At 55.0% G+C, this 17,557-nt stretch overlaps 1 protein-coding gene across 4 annotated transcripts in view; it reads right to left on the reverse strand.

The window, feature by feature from the left end:
• The window catches only part of ARHGEF10 (Rho guanine nucleotide exchange factor 10), a 291,292-nt gene that overhangs the window by 210,177 nt on the left and 63,558 nt on the right, over window positions 1–17,557 (reverse strand). For all 4 annotated transcript variants that reach the window (XM_073589190.1, XM_073589191.1, XM_073589188.1 and 1 more), the window contains exons 3-5: window positions 1,424–1,576; window positions 877–1,173; window positions 19–79 (exon numbers count right to left, since the gene is read on the reverse strand). In XM_073589190.1, the coding sequence (XP_073445291.1) occupies window positions 19–79; window positions 877–1,173; window positions 1,424–1,576 (511 nt within the window). The remainder of the gene's footprint in view (window positions 1–18; window positions 80–876; window positions 1,174–1,423; window positions 1,577–17,557) is intronic.

Raw genomic sequence — 17,557 nt, forward strand, 5'->3', positions numbered from 1 at the left:
ATACTGTGCGTTACATACCTTATATGATGGCTGTCAGTCACAAGCTGCAGGTGGGGGTTGGATACCTCCTCATGAATTCCTGAAATCAGAGAACAACATCTTACTGCTTAGGTGACGGTTAAGAAATTGAGATTGCTGTAAAAGTGTGTGCTGTCAGGTCTGTGGAATCCCTTGCTTGTCCAAATGTTTATTCATATTCCATGCATGTTGCTTAATTAACGATCCTATCAATCTTTAGGGTCCAATCCATACTGGTTTGGTTTCAAACCATGTTTAACAACAAGGTGCACGTTCAAAACACGTTCGGTTCTCACATGGTGTTTTCCAAATAGCCCCTTACACATTATAATCTATGGCTAATCATGTATTTTATATACTTTAGTCATTTATAATAAAGGACATTTTTTATTGATACCTGAATTAGAAGGTGGATTGTCTTTCCTCCTTGCACAATCATTTACACACCATTTAGTACTATTACTTGGTCATTGATGATTAGAGATTTTTAATACAAACTGTCACCAAGACTAATGGGGTCAGTGGAAAAATAGAAAAAGTGCCACTATGTACAAGGACACAACTACTACATCAATCTCTATGCTACATTGCTGTTCTAGAATGTCTATATGCCAAAAGCAGGATTGCAGATGGAGAAGAGCGCGCTGCTTTACGTTCTTCTGATGGGATCAACGCTAGTATTTGGAAAGAAAAAAAATTCAAAAAAGACTATGAAAACTGTAATGACTATGTATAAGTATATAAGTAGCTTAAGTTAGATAAATAGAAGTAAAATGTAAGTCCAGTTAGCTTAACACAAAAGTACAAGAAGTCTGGTACACATTTTTAACATGCTCACAGCCTGGCGGTATAACTTACCTTGTTCATCAACAGATATGTTACGGATTATAACTGGAGTGGAGTACGCTGGCAAAAGCAAAGGCAGGTTGGAAGGGACGGCATATCCACAAGGCACAGGAACAGAATAACCACTTGGCACCCGGGGACTAGAGAGGTCTTCCACACACGGAGAATCTTGAGAAGTAGATTCTCCCTCTTGAAAGGGTGTAATATCAATAACAGAATAAGGGTTCACTTTTTTTGGTGCGGTATTCAGATCAGTTTGAGCTGGCGAATCTTGCAGTATGGAATCACAATCATCTTCTAATAGCTGATCTAATTTATGGAAATAGACAGTTATATTAAAACTATAATTAAAATTCCCTACATATGCCTTGAATACATGTTATGTGTAAATTCATTTGGAGAGGCTGTCGCACTGCACATCAGTACAAGGCTACAAGATACAGCATCCATACTAAGCATAGCTCTAAAACAGTAAGTAAAGCGGTTTCAAATGGAAATGCTTAACTTACGGTATATCAAATTTTATAACAAAAATAATTTACAAAAAAAACAAACACACCTGGAGGATCAGGAAGCTTAAGGTCCAGGTCAATGAAATCATCCTTGGCCATCTGAAGTGGCTGCCGGTCAGCTTCTGGAGCATCATCACCACTATCAAAATCAAATTTCTCTCCTTCATCCTCGTTGTCCTCATTATCAGTATTTTCTAAGACTGAAGCACAAAACAGGATGTTTAGCTGGAACAAATTTCATGAGGGGGCCAGATGCTAACTGGTTAAATGAAACCAGATTGTAGTCAAGGATTGATAATATACACTTCTCAACATTGAAATTTCACCACCAAGAAAACAAACAAAAAAAAAAAAGACATGGAAACAACAAGATCGATAGACAAGTTAATGATGGAATGAAAGAAAGTCAAATGGTGAAAAAAATGGAACCAACATTTGTAAAACATCTCAATTTATTCGGTATGGAGTATGAACGCTACTTACAAATATACATGCTCTTACATGCCTTGGCATGCTGTCAATAAGGGAAGGTTACACTGGTCCTACTCCCGGGATTATGGTTTTCGAGTGGCATCATATACAGGAACTGGACCTATCTAGCTTTCATTCCAGGTACATCCAGCATTACAACGATTTGATGGTGGAACCAGTAGTATGATTATTTCTCCAAAGTGTTCCAGGAGCTGTTTATCAGCCGAACAACAAGCTACATCTTAATCGCCCTACTGTGAGCCGTCTGCATGGCCTAAATGTACTATCATTGTCTGCAAGGTCTCTAAACTTGTCTCTCATTGAGCACACCAGAGTTGTCAAACTTGCAAAAAAGAGCTACCAGCAGTGGACTTTTAAGATTTGCTATTCCAAGTACATTCAGCATGGCAGAACATTCCTCAGACAACCATTAATAACCTCACTGATAGCATGCTACAGCATTTAAAGGGAACCTGTAACCGCCCTGGGCGTTTTTAACTAAAAGAGCCACCTTCAGCAGCAATAAGGCTGCATTCTGTGAAGGTGGCTCTTCCGTTTCTGACCACCAGCAACACCGAAATATTAACTTTTATAAATAGGTCCTCATACCTGTAATGAGTCCCATAGGTATGGAGTCTCCCCCTGAAGCAGCCGCCTCCCCGCCGTAAATCATGTCTCTGTAGCATCTGGGCACCGTCCTCCCATAGCCGTCCATCATGCCCCTGTGCTGCCGTCTGTGCCCCACCTACCATAGCCGTCCATCATGCCCCTGTGCTGCGTCTGTGCCCCGCCTCCCATAGCCATCCATCATGCCCCTGCTCTGCCATCTGTGCCCTGCCTCCCATAACCGTCCATCATGCCCCTGCTCTGCTTCTGTTCCCCGCCTCCTTCTGTCTCCAATGCCATCGCCTGCTCTGTTAAAACAGTTCTCGGGCATGCACAATGCTCTGCCCGTGAACTGACATCAGGCGATCACGCCTGCGTGTTGTGGAGGCCCCAGATTCCCAGCCCCGCAGTGTGAATACATCATGACACACACAGGATCTGGGGCCTCCACAACACGCAGGCGTGATCACCTGATGTCAGTTCATGGGCAGCTCGCACTGTGCATGCCCGAGAACTGTTTTCACAGAGCAGGCGCCGGCATAGGAGAAAGAAGGAAGTGGGGCATAGACGGGAGCACAGGGGCATGACGGATGGCTATGGGAGGCAGAGCACAGACAGCAGCACAGGGGCATGATTGACGGCTGTGGGAGGGCGGTGCCCAGACGCTACAGAGACATGATTGATGGCGGGGAGGCTCCATACCTATGGGACTCATTACAGGTATGAGTACCTACTTATAAAAGTTAATATTTCGGTGTTACTGGGGGTCAGAAACGGAAGAGCCACCTTCACAGAATGCAGCCTTAGAGCTGCTTAAGGTGGCTCTTTTAGTTAAAACCGCCCAGGGGGGTGGACAGGTTCCCTTTAAGTGCGTGTATTTCTGTGACACTAATACTTGATGCTGAATAAAACAAGATGTTTTGAAATTATTGGCTTCCATTTTTTCATAATTTGCTTATCATTAAAAGATCTATCAATCCTGTGATTTCTAGAATTCTATGAATTTTCCCTTCTAGATGTTGCAATTTCAATATTGAGTGAGTATATAATCCTCGGGGCCAGAGAAATCACATGAAAGGTGAAAGATGCCCCCAGTCTCCGGTTTCTCCTCAGTGTGCTAGGAATGCGAGTGCAAACCCACCGCACAACAAAAGCTTAAAAAAAAATATTTTAAGAGTTATCCCACTAACACCAGTTATCACCTATCCACGAGCTAAGTGCTTAGTGTATGATTGAGATCCCCAAAATTATGTTAACATTGGTCCTGGTTCCTCCTTTTTGATCCACTTTTTTCATCCACTCCAGAATCCAGTACAAACTTATTACCCTCACTCACAAAGCTCTTCATGGCTCAGCACCACCCTACATCTCCTCCCTTGTTTCAGTATACCACCCTACCCACGCCCTCCGATCTGCTGATGACCTGAGGTTAGCATCCTCAATCAGAACCTCCCACTCACGTCTCCAAGACTATACACGTGCTGCGCCAATTCTTTGGAATGCACTTCCCAGGTCAATACGATTAGTCCCCAATCCCCACAATTTTAAGCGTGCCCTGAAAACGCATTTATTCAGACTGGCCTACCGCCTCAGCACATTAACCTAATCTATCCCTGTGTGGCACAGTCAAAAGTTTTTACCATAACCAGGTTCCCCGCATCATGTTCCCATATGCTTTACGCGTCTATCAGCCCTCTGTGTCTGTACTGTTACACACTTAACATTATGGCTGGTCCATACAATCAGGGCAATTGTTACCCACCCACCTTTCGTGTCTACCTTTTTTCCTCCTAGATTGTAAGCTTGCGAGCAGGGCCCTCATTCCTCTTGGTATCTGTTATGATCTATGTGACTATTGTTATGCTGTAATGTCTATTGTCTGTAAAAGTCCCCTCTGAAATGTAAAGTGCTGCAGAATATGTTGGCGCTATAGAAATAAAATTTATTATTATTATTATTTGGAAGTAGTGAGCATGTGTTCTTTGATTGATGGGCTACTAAGGGGTACCATCCACAACAGCAGGGGGCTGGGTTAATAGTTGGCTCATGACAGGAGCTAAGGATGGGAGTGTTTTGTCCATTAGACTACTTGATGATCGTTTGCATATACAGTAGCGAGAGCGGTGTTCTGAGACCATATTCGATGGTAGTCTGGGGGGATGCAGGGTTGCAAGAGACAGATTATTTAGATGCTGAATAATTGACAAAACAACTTGGTGTCAATAGTTTAGCTGCAGGAAACCTGATGACATGTTCTCTAATTATAGTGGTTTGAAAAAACCACTATATTGTAATCCGAACGCTGCTAACTTATTCTTCTTCTTATTATTAAGTTGATTTCCGCAATTAATGCGGCCCGAACCGCTACACGCACAGACTCCGTTGAGGTGTCGTTTCGAAGCCAGCGTCCATGAGAGGTGTGCTAAGTATTTTTCGTGTCGATCGGATTTGTAGTTTTTGCGCAATTTGCGTTTGAAAATTTTTTTTCCCGTCATTGGAATGCACTGTCTCCAATGCTTTTCAATAGGAAATGGCAAAACGTGCCCTGAGGCGATTGAAATGACAGTTGAGCTCATTGATATGCGCAGGCAGACCCAGTTACTATGCCAACGCCTACGAACTTCACTTGAACCCCAGCACAGAGCCTCTGCCACATAATATCAGCTCTTAAAGCGAAACCCACAGCACAAATGCAAATCTAGCTTCATCACATGACACATGCCCCTGAGAGAGAATGTGTGCGCCAAAGTGGATTTAAAAGAAGCCCAGTCAGCCAAACTAGCTCTTAAAGGGCCGACACACCAAATCGGAGGCTGAGCCACCCCGGCCTCCAAGTCGGAGGCTGAGCCCCCCCGGCCTCCAAGTCGGAGGCTGAGCCCCCCCGGCCTCCAAGTCGGAGGCTGAGCCACCCCGGCCTCCAAGTCGGAGGCTGAGCCACCCCGGCCTCCAAGTCGGAGGCTGAGCCACCCCGGCCTCCAAGTCGGAGGCTGAGCCACCCCGGCCTCCAAATCGGAGGCTGAGCCACCCCGGCCTCCAAATCGGAGGCTGAGCCACCCCGGCCTCCAAATCGGAAGTTCATCGACCCCGGCCTCCAAATCAGAGGCTCTTTGACCTCGGCCTCCAAATCGGAGGCTCTTTGACCCCGGCCTCCAAATCGGAGGCTGAGCCACCCCGGCCTCCAAATCGGAGGCTGAGCCACCCCGGCCTCCAAATCGGAGGCTGAGCCACCCCGGCCTCCAAATCGGAGGCTGAGCCACCCCGGCCTCCAAATCGGAGGCTGAGCCACCCCGGCCTCCAAATCGGAGGCTGAGCCACCCCGGCCTCCAAATCGGAGGCTGAGCCACCCCGGCCTCCAAATCGGAGGCTGAGCCACCCCGGCCTCCAAATCGGAGGCTGAGCCACCCCGGCCTCCAAATCGGAGGCTGAGCCACCCCGGCCTCCAAATCGGAGGCTGAGCCACCCCGGCCTCCAAATCGGAGGCTGAGCCACCCCGGCCTCCAAATCGGAGGCTCTTTGACCTCGGCCTCCAAATCGGAAGCTCAACGACCCCGGCCTCCAAATTGGAGGCTGAGCGACCCCAGCCTCCAAATCTTACCCAGAGTGGCCCCGCCCACCAAATCGGACCCTGTGGGGCCCCACCCACCAAATCGGACCCTGAGAGGCCCCGCCCACCAAATCGGACCCAGAGTGGTCCCGCCCACCAAATTGGACCCAGAGTGGTCCCGCCCACCAAATTGGACCCAGAGGGGCTCCGCCCACAAAATCAGACCCAGAGGGGCCCCTGCCACAAAATCAGACCCTGAGGGGCCCCTGCCACAAAATCAGACCCTGATGGGCCCCAGTCACAAAATTGGACCCTGATAGACCCTGGCCACAAAATCGGACCCTGAGGGGCCCCAACCACAAAATCGGACCCTGAGGGGACCCAACCACAAAATCGGACCCTGAGAGGCCCCGCCCACCAAATTGGACCCAGAGTGGTCCCGCCCACCAAATTGGACCCAGAGGGGCTCCGCCCACAAAATCAGACCCAGAGGGGCCCCTGCCACAAAATCAGACCGAGGGGCCGCGGCCACAAAATCGGACCCTGATGGGCCCCAGTCACAAAATTGGACCCTGATAGACCCCGGCCACAAAATCGGACCCTGAGGGGCCCCAACCACAAAATCGGACCCTGAGAGGACCCAACCACAAAATCGGACCCTGAGAGGCCCCGCCCACCAAATTGGACCCAGAGTGGTCCCGCCCACCAAATTGGACCCAGAGGGGCCCCACCCACAAAATCGGACCCAGAGGGGCCCCTGCCACAAAATCGGACCCAGAGGGGCCCCGGCCACAAAATCGGACCCTGAGGGGACCCAACCACAAAATCGGACCCTGAGGGGACCCAACCACAAAATCGAACCCTGAGGGGACCCAACCACAAAATCGGACCCTGAGGGACCCCACCCACAAAATCAGGCCCTGAGGGGCCCCACCCACAAAATCAGACCATGAGGCCAAAGTGGCCCCTGAGAGGCACCCACGGTTAAATCGTATCCTGAGTTGAAAGTCTTGCAGGGGCAGCAGGCAAGTCTCTCTTAAAGGGGCAGCCCGGTCACCATTTCAAACCACTATCTGTACTTCCTTCAGGAAATACACATCTAGTTCTTCTTATTTTCCAGTTGATTTCCGCAATTAATGCGGCCCAAACCGCTACACGCACAGACGCCGTTAAGGTGTCGTTTCGAAGCCAGCGTCCATGAGAGGTGTGCTAAGTATTTTTCGTGTCGATCGGATTTGTAGTTTTTGCGCAATTTGCGTTTGAATTTTTTTTTCCCGTCATTGGAATGCACTGTCTCCAATGCTTTTCAATGGGTAATGGCAAAACGTGCCCTGAGGCGATTGAAATGGCAGTTGAGCTCATTGATATGCGCAGGCAGACCCAGTTACTATGCCAACGCCTACGAATGTCACATGACATCCCAAGGACAGAGCTTCTGCCACATAATATCAGCTCTTAAAGTGAAACCCACAGCACAAATGCAAATCTAGCTTCATCACATAACACATGCCCCTGAGAGAGAATGTGCGCCAAAGTGAATTTAGAAGCCCAGTGAGCCACCCTGGTTCTTAAAGGGCCGACGTGCCACAGTGATTCTTAAAGGGCCAGCGCACCGAAATGAGTCTTAAAGGGCCGGCGCGCCAAATCGAAAGCTGAGTGACCCCGGCCTCCAAATCGGAGGCTGAGCGACCCTGGCCTCCAAATCGGACCCAGTGTGGCCCCGCTCAAAAAATCAGACCCAGAGTAGCACAGCCCACCAAATCGGATCCTGAGGGGCCCCGCCCACCAAATCAGACTCCGAGTGGCCCCGCCCACCAAATCGGACCCTAAAGGGCCCGTCCACCAAATCGGACCCTGAGGAGCCCCGCCCACCAAATCGGACCCTGAAGGGCCCCGCCCACCAAATCGGACCCTGAAGGGCCCCGTCCACCAAATCGGACCCTGAGGAGCCCCGCCCACCAAATCAGACCCTGAGAAGCCCCACCCACCAAATCGGACCCAGAGTGACCCCACCCACCAAATCGGACTCTGAAGGGCCCCGCCCATCAAATCGGACCCAAAGTGGCCCCGCCCACCAAATCGGACCCAGAGGGGCCCCGCCCATCAAATCGGACCCTGAGGGGCCCCGCCCACCAAATTGGAACCTGAGGGGCCCCGCCCACCAAATCGGACCCAGATAGACCCCGCCCACCAAATCGGACCCTGAAGGGCCCCGCCCACCAAATCGGACCCAGAGGTGCCCCGCCCACCAAATCGGACCCTGAAGGGCCCCGCCCACCAAAATGGACCCAGGGGGCTCCACCCACAAAATCAGACCCTAAGGGGCCCCACCCACAAAATCGGACCCTGAGTGGGCCCGGCCACAAAATCAGACCCTGAGGGGCCCCCAACCACAAAATCGGACCCTGAGAGACCCCGGCCACAAAATCGAACCTAGAGGGGCCCCAGTCACAAACTAGGACCCTCAGGGGCCCCAACTACAAAATCAGACCCCGAGGTGCCCCGGTCACAAAATTGGACCCTGAGGGGCCCCACCCACAAAATCAGACCCTGAGGGGCCCCACCCACAAAACCAGACCCTGAGGGGCCCCACCCACAAAACCAGACCCTGAGACACCCCGGCCACAAAATCGAACCCAGAGGGGCTCCAGTCACAAAATCAGACCCTAAGGGGCCCAGGTCACGAAATCGGACCCTGAGGGGCCCCACCCACAAAATCAGACCCAGAGGGGCCCCGCCCACCAAATTAGACCCTGAGGGGCCCCACCCTCAAAATCAGACCCTGAGGGGACCCAGCCACAAAATCAGACCCTGAGGGGCCCCAGCCACAAAATCGGACTCTGAGGGGCCCCACCCACAAAATCGGACCCTGAGGGGCCCCACCCACAAAGTCGGACCCTGAGGGGCCCCACCCACAAATCCGGACCCTGAGGGGACCCGGCCACAAAATCGGACCCTGAGAGACCTCGGCCACAAAATCGGACCCTGAGGGGCCCCAACCACAAAATCAGACCCTGAGGGGCCCCAGTCACAAAATCGGACCCTGAGGGACCCCAGCCACAAAATCAGAACCTGAGGGGCCCCAACCACAAAATCAGAACCTGAGGGGCCCCACCCACAAAATCAGACCATGAGGGACTGCACCCACAAAATCGGACCCTGAGGGGCCCCGCCCACCAAATTAGACCCTGAGGGGCCCCACCCACAAAATCGGTCGCTGAGGGGCCCCACCCACAAAATCGGACCCTGAGAGACCCCGGCCACCAAATTAGACCCTGAGGGGCCCCACCCTCAAAATCAGACCCTGAGGGGCCACAGCCACAAAATCAGACCATGAGGGGCCCCAGCCACAAAATCGGACCCTGAGGGGCCCCACCCACAAAATCGGACCCTGATGGGCCCCACCCACAAATCCAGACCCTGAGGGGCCCCGGCCACAAAATCGGACCCTGAGAGACCCCGGCCACAAAATCGGACCCTGAGGAGCCCCGACCACAAAATCAGACCCTGAGGGGCCCCGACCACAAAATCGGACCCCGAGGGGCCCCACCCACAAAATCAGACCCTGAGGGACCCCAGCCACAAAATCAGACCCCGAGGGACCCCAGCCACAAAATCGGACCCTGAGGGACCCCAGCCACAAAATCGGACCCTGAGGGGCCCCACCCACAAAATCGGACCCTGAGGGGCCCCACCCACAAAATCGGACCCTGAGGGGCCCCACCCACAAAATCGGACCCTGAGGGGCCCCACCCACCAAATTAGACCCTGATGGGCCCCACCCTCAAAATCAGTCCCTGAGGGGCCCCGGCCACAAAATCGGACCCTGAGGGGCCCCACCCACAAAATCGGACCCTGAGGGGCCCCACCCACAAAATCGGACCCTGAGGGGCCCCACCCACAAAATCGGACCCTGAGGGGCCCCACCCACAAAATCGGACCCTGAGGGGCCCCACCCACAAAATCGGACCCTGAGGGGCCCCACCCACAAAATCGGACCCTGAGGGGCCCCGGCCACACAATCGGACCCTAAGGGTCCCCGGCCACACAATCAGACCCCAAGGGGACCCGGCCACACAATCGGACCCTGAGGGACCCCAGCCACAAAATCGTACCCTGAGGGGCCCCACCCACAAAATCGGACCCTGAGGGGCCCCGCCCACCAAATTAGACCCTGATGGGCCCCACCCTCAAAATCGGTCCCTGAGGGGCCCCGGCCACAAAATCGGACCCTGAGGGGCCCCGGCCACAAAATCGGACCCTGAGGGGCCCCACCCACAAAATCGGACCCTGAGGGGCCCCGGCCACACAATCGGATCCTGAGGGTCCCCGGCCACACAATCGGACCCTGAGGGGCCCCACCCGCAAAATCGGACCGAGGGGCTCCACCCACAAAATCGGACCCTGAGGGGCCCCGGCCCCAAAAATCGGACCCTGAGGGGCCCCAACCACAAAATCGGACTCTGAGAGGCACCGGCTACAAAATCGGACCCTGAGGAGCCCCGGACACAAAATCGGACCCTGAGGGACCCCGACCACAAAATCAGACTCAGTGTCCCCGCCCACCAAATTGGACCCTGAAGGGCCCTGTCCACCAAATCGGACCCAAAGTGGCCCCGCCCACCAAATCAGACCCAGAGTGGCCCCGCCCACCAAATCGGACCCTGAGGGTCCCCGCCCACCAAATTGGACCCTGAGGGTCCCCGTCCACCAAATTGGACCCTGAGGGGCCCCGCCCACCAAATTGGACCCTGAGGGGCCCCGCCCACCAAATTGGACCCTGAGGGGCCCCGCCCACCAAATTGGACCCTGAGGGGCCCCGCCCACCAAATCGGACCCTGAGGGTCCCCGCCCACCAAATTGGACCCTGAGGGGCCCCGCCCACCAAATCGGACCCTGAGGGGCCCCGCCCACCAAATCGGACCCCGAGGGGCCCCGCCCACCAAATCGGACCCCGAGGGGCCCCGCCCACCAAATCGGACCCCGAGGGGCCCCGCCCACCAAATCGGACCCTGAGGGGCCCCGCCCACTAAATCGGATTCTGAAAGGCCCCAACCATAAAATCAGACCCAGAAGGGCCCCACCCACAAAATCAGACCCTGAGGGGCCCCACCCACAAAATCGGACCCTGAGGGGCCCCGCCCACCAAATTAGACCCTGAGGGGCCCCACCCTCAAAATCAGACCCTGAGGGGCCACAGCCACAAAATCAGACCATGAGGGGCCCCAGCCACAAAATCGGACCCTGAGGGGCCCCAGCCACAAAATCGGACCCTGAGGGGCCCCACCCACAAATCCAGACCCTGAGGGGCCCCGGCCACAAAATCGGACCCTGAGAGACTCCGGCCACAAAATCGGACCCTGAGGAGCCCCGACCACAAAATCAGACCCTGAGGGGCCCCGACCACAAAAATCGGACCCCGAGGGGCCCCACCCACAAAATCAGACCCTGAGGGACCCCAGCCACAAAATCAGACCCTGAGGGACCCCAGCCACAAAATCGGACCCTGAGGGACCCCAGCCACAAAATCGGACCCTGAGGGACCCCAGCCACAAAATCGGACCCTGAGGGGCCCCACCCACAAAATCGGACCCTGAGGGGCCCCGCCCACCAAATTAGACCCTGATGGGCCCCACCCTCAAAATCAGTCCCTGAGGGGCCCCGGCCACAAAATCGGACCCTGAGGGGCCCCGGCCACAAAATCGGACCCTGAGGGGCCCCACCCACAAAATCGGACCCTGAGGGGCCCCACCCACAAAATCGGACCCTGAGGGGCCCCAGCCACACAATCGGACCCTAAGGGTCCCCGGCCACACAATCAGACCCCAAGGGGCCCCGGCCACACAATCGGACCCTGAGGGACCCCAGCCACAAAATCGTACCCTGAGGGGCCCCACCCACAAAATCGGACCCTGAGGGGCCCCGCCCACCAAATTAGACCCTGATGGGCCCCACCCTCAAAATCGGTCCCTGAGGGGCCCCGGCCACAAAATCGGACCCTGAGGGGCCCCGGCCACAAAATCGGACCCTGAGGGGCCCCACCCACAAAATCGGACCCTGAGGGGCCCCACCCACAAAATCGGACCCTGAGGGGCCCCGGCCACACAATCGGACCCCAAGGGTCCCCGGCCACACAATCGGACCCCAAGGGGCCCCGGCCACACAATCGGACCCCAAGGGGCCCCACCCGCAAAATCGGACCGAGGGGCTCCACCCACAAAATCGGACCCTGAGGGGCCCCGGCCCCAAAAATCGGACCCTGAGGGGCCCCAACCACAAAATCGGACTCTGAGAGGCACCGGCTACAAAATCGGACCCTGAGGAGCCCCGGACACAAAATCGGACCCTGAGGGACCCCGACCACAAAATCAGACTCAGTGTCCCCGCCCACCAAATTGGACCCTGAAGGGCCCAGTCCACCAAATCGGACCCAAAGTGGCCCCGCCCACCAAATCAGACCCAGAGTGGCCCCGCCCACCAAATCGGACCCTGAGGGTCCCGCCCACCAAATTGGACCCTGAGGGTCCCCGCCCACCAAATTGGACCCTGAGGGTCCCCGCCCACCAAATTGGACCCTGAGGGGCCCCGCCCACCAAATTGGACCCTGAGGGGCCCCGCCCACCAAATTGGACCCTGAGGGGCCCCGCCCACCAAATTGGACCCTGAGGGGCCCCGCCCACCAAATTGGACCCTGAGGGGCCCCGCCCACCAAATCGGACCCTGAGGGGCCCCGCCCACCAAATCGGACCCTGAGGGGCCCCGCCCACTAAATCGGATTCTGAAAGGCCCCAACCATAAAATCAGACCCTGAGGGGCCCCACCCACAAAATCGGACCCTGAGGGGCCCCAGCCACAAAATCAGACCCTGAGGGGCCCCAGCCACAAAATCAGACCCTGAGGGGCCCCAGCCACAAAATCAGACCCTGAGGGGCCCCAGCCACAAAATCAGACCCTGAGGGGCCCCAGCCACAAAATCGGACTGAGGGGCCCCACCCACAAAATCAGACCCTGAGGGGCCCCACCCACAAATCCAGACCCTGAGGGGCCCCAGCCACAAAATCAGACCCTGAGGGGCCCCAGACACAAAATCAGACCCTGAGGGGCCCCAGACACAAAATCAGACCCTGAGGGGCCCCAGACACAAAATCAGACCCTGAGGGGCCCCAGCCACAAAATCGGACTGAGGGGCCCCACCCACAAAATCAGACCCTGAGGGGCCCCACCCACAAATCCAGACCCTGAGGGGACCCGGCCACAAAATCGGACCCTGAGGGGCCCCGCCCACCAAATCGGACCCTGAGGGGCCCCGCCCACCAAATCGGATTCTGAAAGGCCCCAACCACAAAATCGGACCCTGAGGGGCCCCGCTGACCAAATTGAACTCTGAGGGGCACCGCCCACCAAATCGGACCCAGAGTGGCCCGCCTACCAAATCAGACCTAGAGTGGCCCTGCTCACCAAATCGGACCCCGAGGGGCCCCACCCACCAAATCAGACCCCGAGGGTCCCCACCCACCAAATCGGACCCCGATGGGCCCCGCCCACCAAATCGGACCCCGAGGGATCCCGCCCACCAAATCGGACCCCGAGGGTCCCCGCCCACCAAATCAGACTCTGAGGGGCCCCGCTCACCAAATCGGACCCTGAGGGGCCCCTCTCAACAAATCAGACCCTGAGGGGCCCCGCTCACCAAATCAGACCCTGAGGGGCCCCACCCACCAAATCGGACCCTGAGGGGCCCGGCCACAAAATCGGACCCTGAGGGGCCCCACCCACTAAATTGGACCCTGAGGGGCCCCGGCCACAAGATCGGACCCTGAGGGGCCCCAACCACCAAATCAGACCCTGAGTGGCCCCAGCCACAAAATCGGACCCTTAGGGGCCCCACCCACCAAATCAGCCCCTGAGGGGACCTGGCCACCAAATCGGACCCTGAGGGGCCCCACCCACCAAATCTGACCCTGAGGTGCCCCACCCACAAAATCGGGCCCTGAGGGCCCCACCCACAAAATCGGACCCTGAGGCCAAAGTGGCCCCTGAGAGGCACCCACAGTTAAAACGGATCCCGAGTTGAAAGTCTTGCAGGTGCAGCAGGCAAGTCTCTCTTAAAGGGGCAGCATGGGCAGCATTTCAAATCACTATCTGTACTTCCTTCAGGAAATACACATCTAGTTATAATTCTTATATATAATATTCATGCCATAATGATATGTCTGCACATAATAGACAAAGGGATGAATTGTAAAACCACATGTTTAAAAAACGGCCTGGTAAAAAAGCATGTCCGTCTCCTCAATCCAACTATTGTCATATGCATTTATGTTGGATGAGCTGTGCGGCCTGCCATTTTAAATAATCTTTCCTTTTCATGAAGGCCTCAGAGTGTGTCAAGCACCAGTGACAAGGGAGCTTTGATGGGAACAATTCATATTCTGTTTTCGGCTCTTTCCACCACGCTGCCCCCTCATACCACCCTGCTCCAGAGAGCTCCCTTGTGCAAAAAAAAAAAAAACCCTCTTATGAACAATGAGCCACCAGGCAGCGCCGAACCATTTCATTTAATGACCTATTCCACAGCAGAACACGTCCAGACTGTTCAGCGTTTTCTCCCCCCTTACAAAACACTAACCTTAGGTTACACGAGACAGTGGCAAACGCTACTATACATGTATGGAGAGAGACAAAAGCAGAGACTGAATTCCTAGCGAATGATGCAAATAATAAATCAAAGGTAATTCTATGGTCCAGTGTGACAAAGTTTTCTAGCATCCAAATAGGACTATATAAAAAGCTGCTCTACGCTACAACAGAGAATGCATATAAGGGAGGCGCAAGATGAACAATAAAAGTACAATATTTTTCTACTTTTTAAACTTTTGTTTAAAGACAAACAATGTTAAAAAAGTGCCAATACAGTGCAAGGTGATGAGCCAAGTAAGTAAGTGGCACCACCAGATGGCAGGCAAGAGCAAGATGTAATGCTACTAAACAATGCAGTCAAAAATTGAAAATACACAAATAAGTACCAACATAAATAAAACTTGCATCCAGAGACTAGCAAAAAAATTATATAGTGTATTCACTGTATTCCCAAAACAATCAAAAATTACAGCTAGAGTGCTTGCAACACTCATTGGATAGAACACTGGAGCATAGGTGTGACGACCATAGTATCCTACATTGATGTAATGAATGTAATAAGCATATCTTACCTCACCATCCAATGGTGCCACTTCTACGTGCGTTTTGGCAGCGTGCCTTCGTATACTTGTAGGGAAGGTGACCTGACGGACGGACTTGTCAGAGTGAAGAAGGAAAGGTTTGCACAGTGTAGGTAGGTGTCAGTTACTACAGTGGGGAAACAGCTAGGAAAGTGTAGTGGACGTGCAGTACCTTGGGTTGACCATTAGAGGGAAGGGAGGAGTGTGAGCAAAGGACTTGACATCAGCTTAGGGCTTAGGAAACAGTTGGTCATGGGGAGCGGAGTTACAGGGAACCGGGAAAAGTATAAATTTGAAGGAGGGTTCCAGAAAGTTCCAGTCTCCAGAGGGAGCTCCGGTGACAGGAGGACTACGACGGTCTGTGCACTCTGAGGAGAACCGAACAAGGGGGACTGAGGAGAGAGAACGTCAGGGGGTGGTCCTGACAGGAAGAACCGCAGTGCAGACGAGACACCGGGTGTAGGACACCGTATTTGACACGACGCCTGACCAGTAAAATTGCTGTTTGTTTACGGGCCTAAGGCGGCCACAGTAACAGACCTGTCAGGAGCGTCAACAAGTGAAGCAGGCACAGTACGTGTATGTACGTCCCTAGTGTGAAAGTACGGTGCGTATCACGGGCCCTAGAAATGGAGGGCCGTGAGGTGAAGAGAAGTGCGGTGTACTGCAGAGGCCATCAGGCGGACGGCGAGTGGAATAAACTTGGACCTGTTGCACCCAGAACCTGCCTCCATCTCGTCTCTGTTTTGTCTCTGCGTGGTATATCGAGGGACCACCCCCCAGCTCGGCCCTCCGACCCTACACTTGACGTAGTCGGCAGGATCAACGCCGCTAATACGTCATCTTCTGCGGCAGGCCTGCCCTAAAGGATGGAGAAAGACTTGGCCAACGCTGCTTGGATTACAAATACCTGTGGATTACAAATTACCCACCTGTGGATTACAATTTTGGAGCGCTGTGGCGTATCTGCGTCACCAGCAGAAGATCCGGGGAGGTACCAGGATTGGTGCAAGATGGCGGTGATGCTCCAGTGCAAAGGAGAGATCCAGGTGTTTGCTGTGGTTCTCAATGGACTGGGGTCCCCTCCTTCGTATCCCGGGGGCCAGCGCTATGTACCGGGAGGCCGATGCTCCCCCATACTGGACCCTGACAAGTGGGTGGAAAGGCCTGCCAATGCCCCACCCAGCGGAGGGAGTGGCACAAAGCAAAAGTTTGGCTGCGGCTGTCTGGCGCCATTCGAGTGCTGCCTACCGGACGGTATGAGACGCTGCGGGTGTCGGGGCATCGGCCGCCTGGAGTGGCAATGGCGGCGGGAGACCGAGCTATGCCAGAAGACGTCACCCTTAGGACCACGGGAAGGCAGCGGAATGCTGAGCAGGACGGTGGAACCTGTGCTGAGCCAGAAAGAGCGACCGCCACTGATACCGGCGGAGAACTTCCCCACGGAGCCTCTGAGCCTGGAGGCTAGGCCTGCTGGATTGCGGGAGGAGCCGTGTGGTGTGGTGACGTGACGGAGGCCGCGGCGCCGGGGAAGATGAGAGTTCCCCCGGCCCTGCTGACAGCTCTGCAGGCGGCTCCTACCATACAGCCGCAGCGTGCGGCACCCCGTGTCCCCGAGGGCCCGGCTTAAGAGGCCCTGACCATCTACGCAGAATTAAGCCGGGCCTCCACTCCAGCTCCCGAGTCACCCCGCTCGGTGTCGCCGGAGCGGAGCCTGATCCCAGAGGGCGCTGTTGCGCTTCCCCTGCCACCAGCGACCTCATTTGTCAAATCGGTCACTAGTCCGGCCCCGGCTGAAACGTCGAGTGCGGCCTACCCTGCGGCCACGGTTATGCCAGAGTTGGAACCGGCTGCAGCCTATTTGGCAGGCCCTGTGCCCCCCACCCACCGAGAACCCGGCTGCCCCCATCCGCCGCCCGGCCCCAGCGGCTGCTGGGCCGCTGACCCCATCCGCCGCCTCTGCCCCACGCTCTTTTTCGGCTGAGTCCCGCCCACCGGACTCTGGGACTGGCGCGGCACCCTCCGTTTGGGTCGCGGAGGAGATCAAGCAGAAGAAGGTCCGGGAGCAGGAGGTATGGAGCCTGCTCCACTCAAAAGCGGAGGCTGGCATGGCGGAGAAGAGATCACGGGGCCGGCTGGTATACACCAACATCGATAGAGGATACGGTTTTATCCGGGATGAGACTGGACAAAAGGTCTATATTAATGTGGCATCTAATCGTCACGGCCGGGCTCTACATGAGAGGGACTGGGTGTCGTACTACAAGGAGTACTGCCCCCCATGACTACTACGCGGTAGATGTGGTTGCTGAGCCAGAGGACCGTGAACCCCCGTAGTA

This window comes from Dendrobates tinctorius, unplaced genomic scaffold (genome assembly GCF_039654945.1).
Source record: "Dendrobates tinctorius isolate UK_male_01 unplaced genomic scaffold, ASM3965494v1 ptg000107l, whole genome shotgun sequence".
In the NCBI taxonomy this organism is placed as follows: Eukaryota; Metazoa; Chordata; class Amphibia; order Anura; family Dendrobatidae; genus Dendrobates; species Dendrobates tinctorius.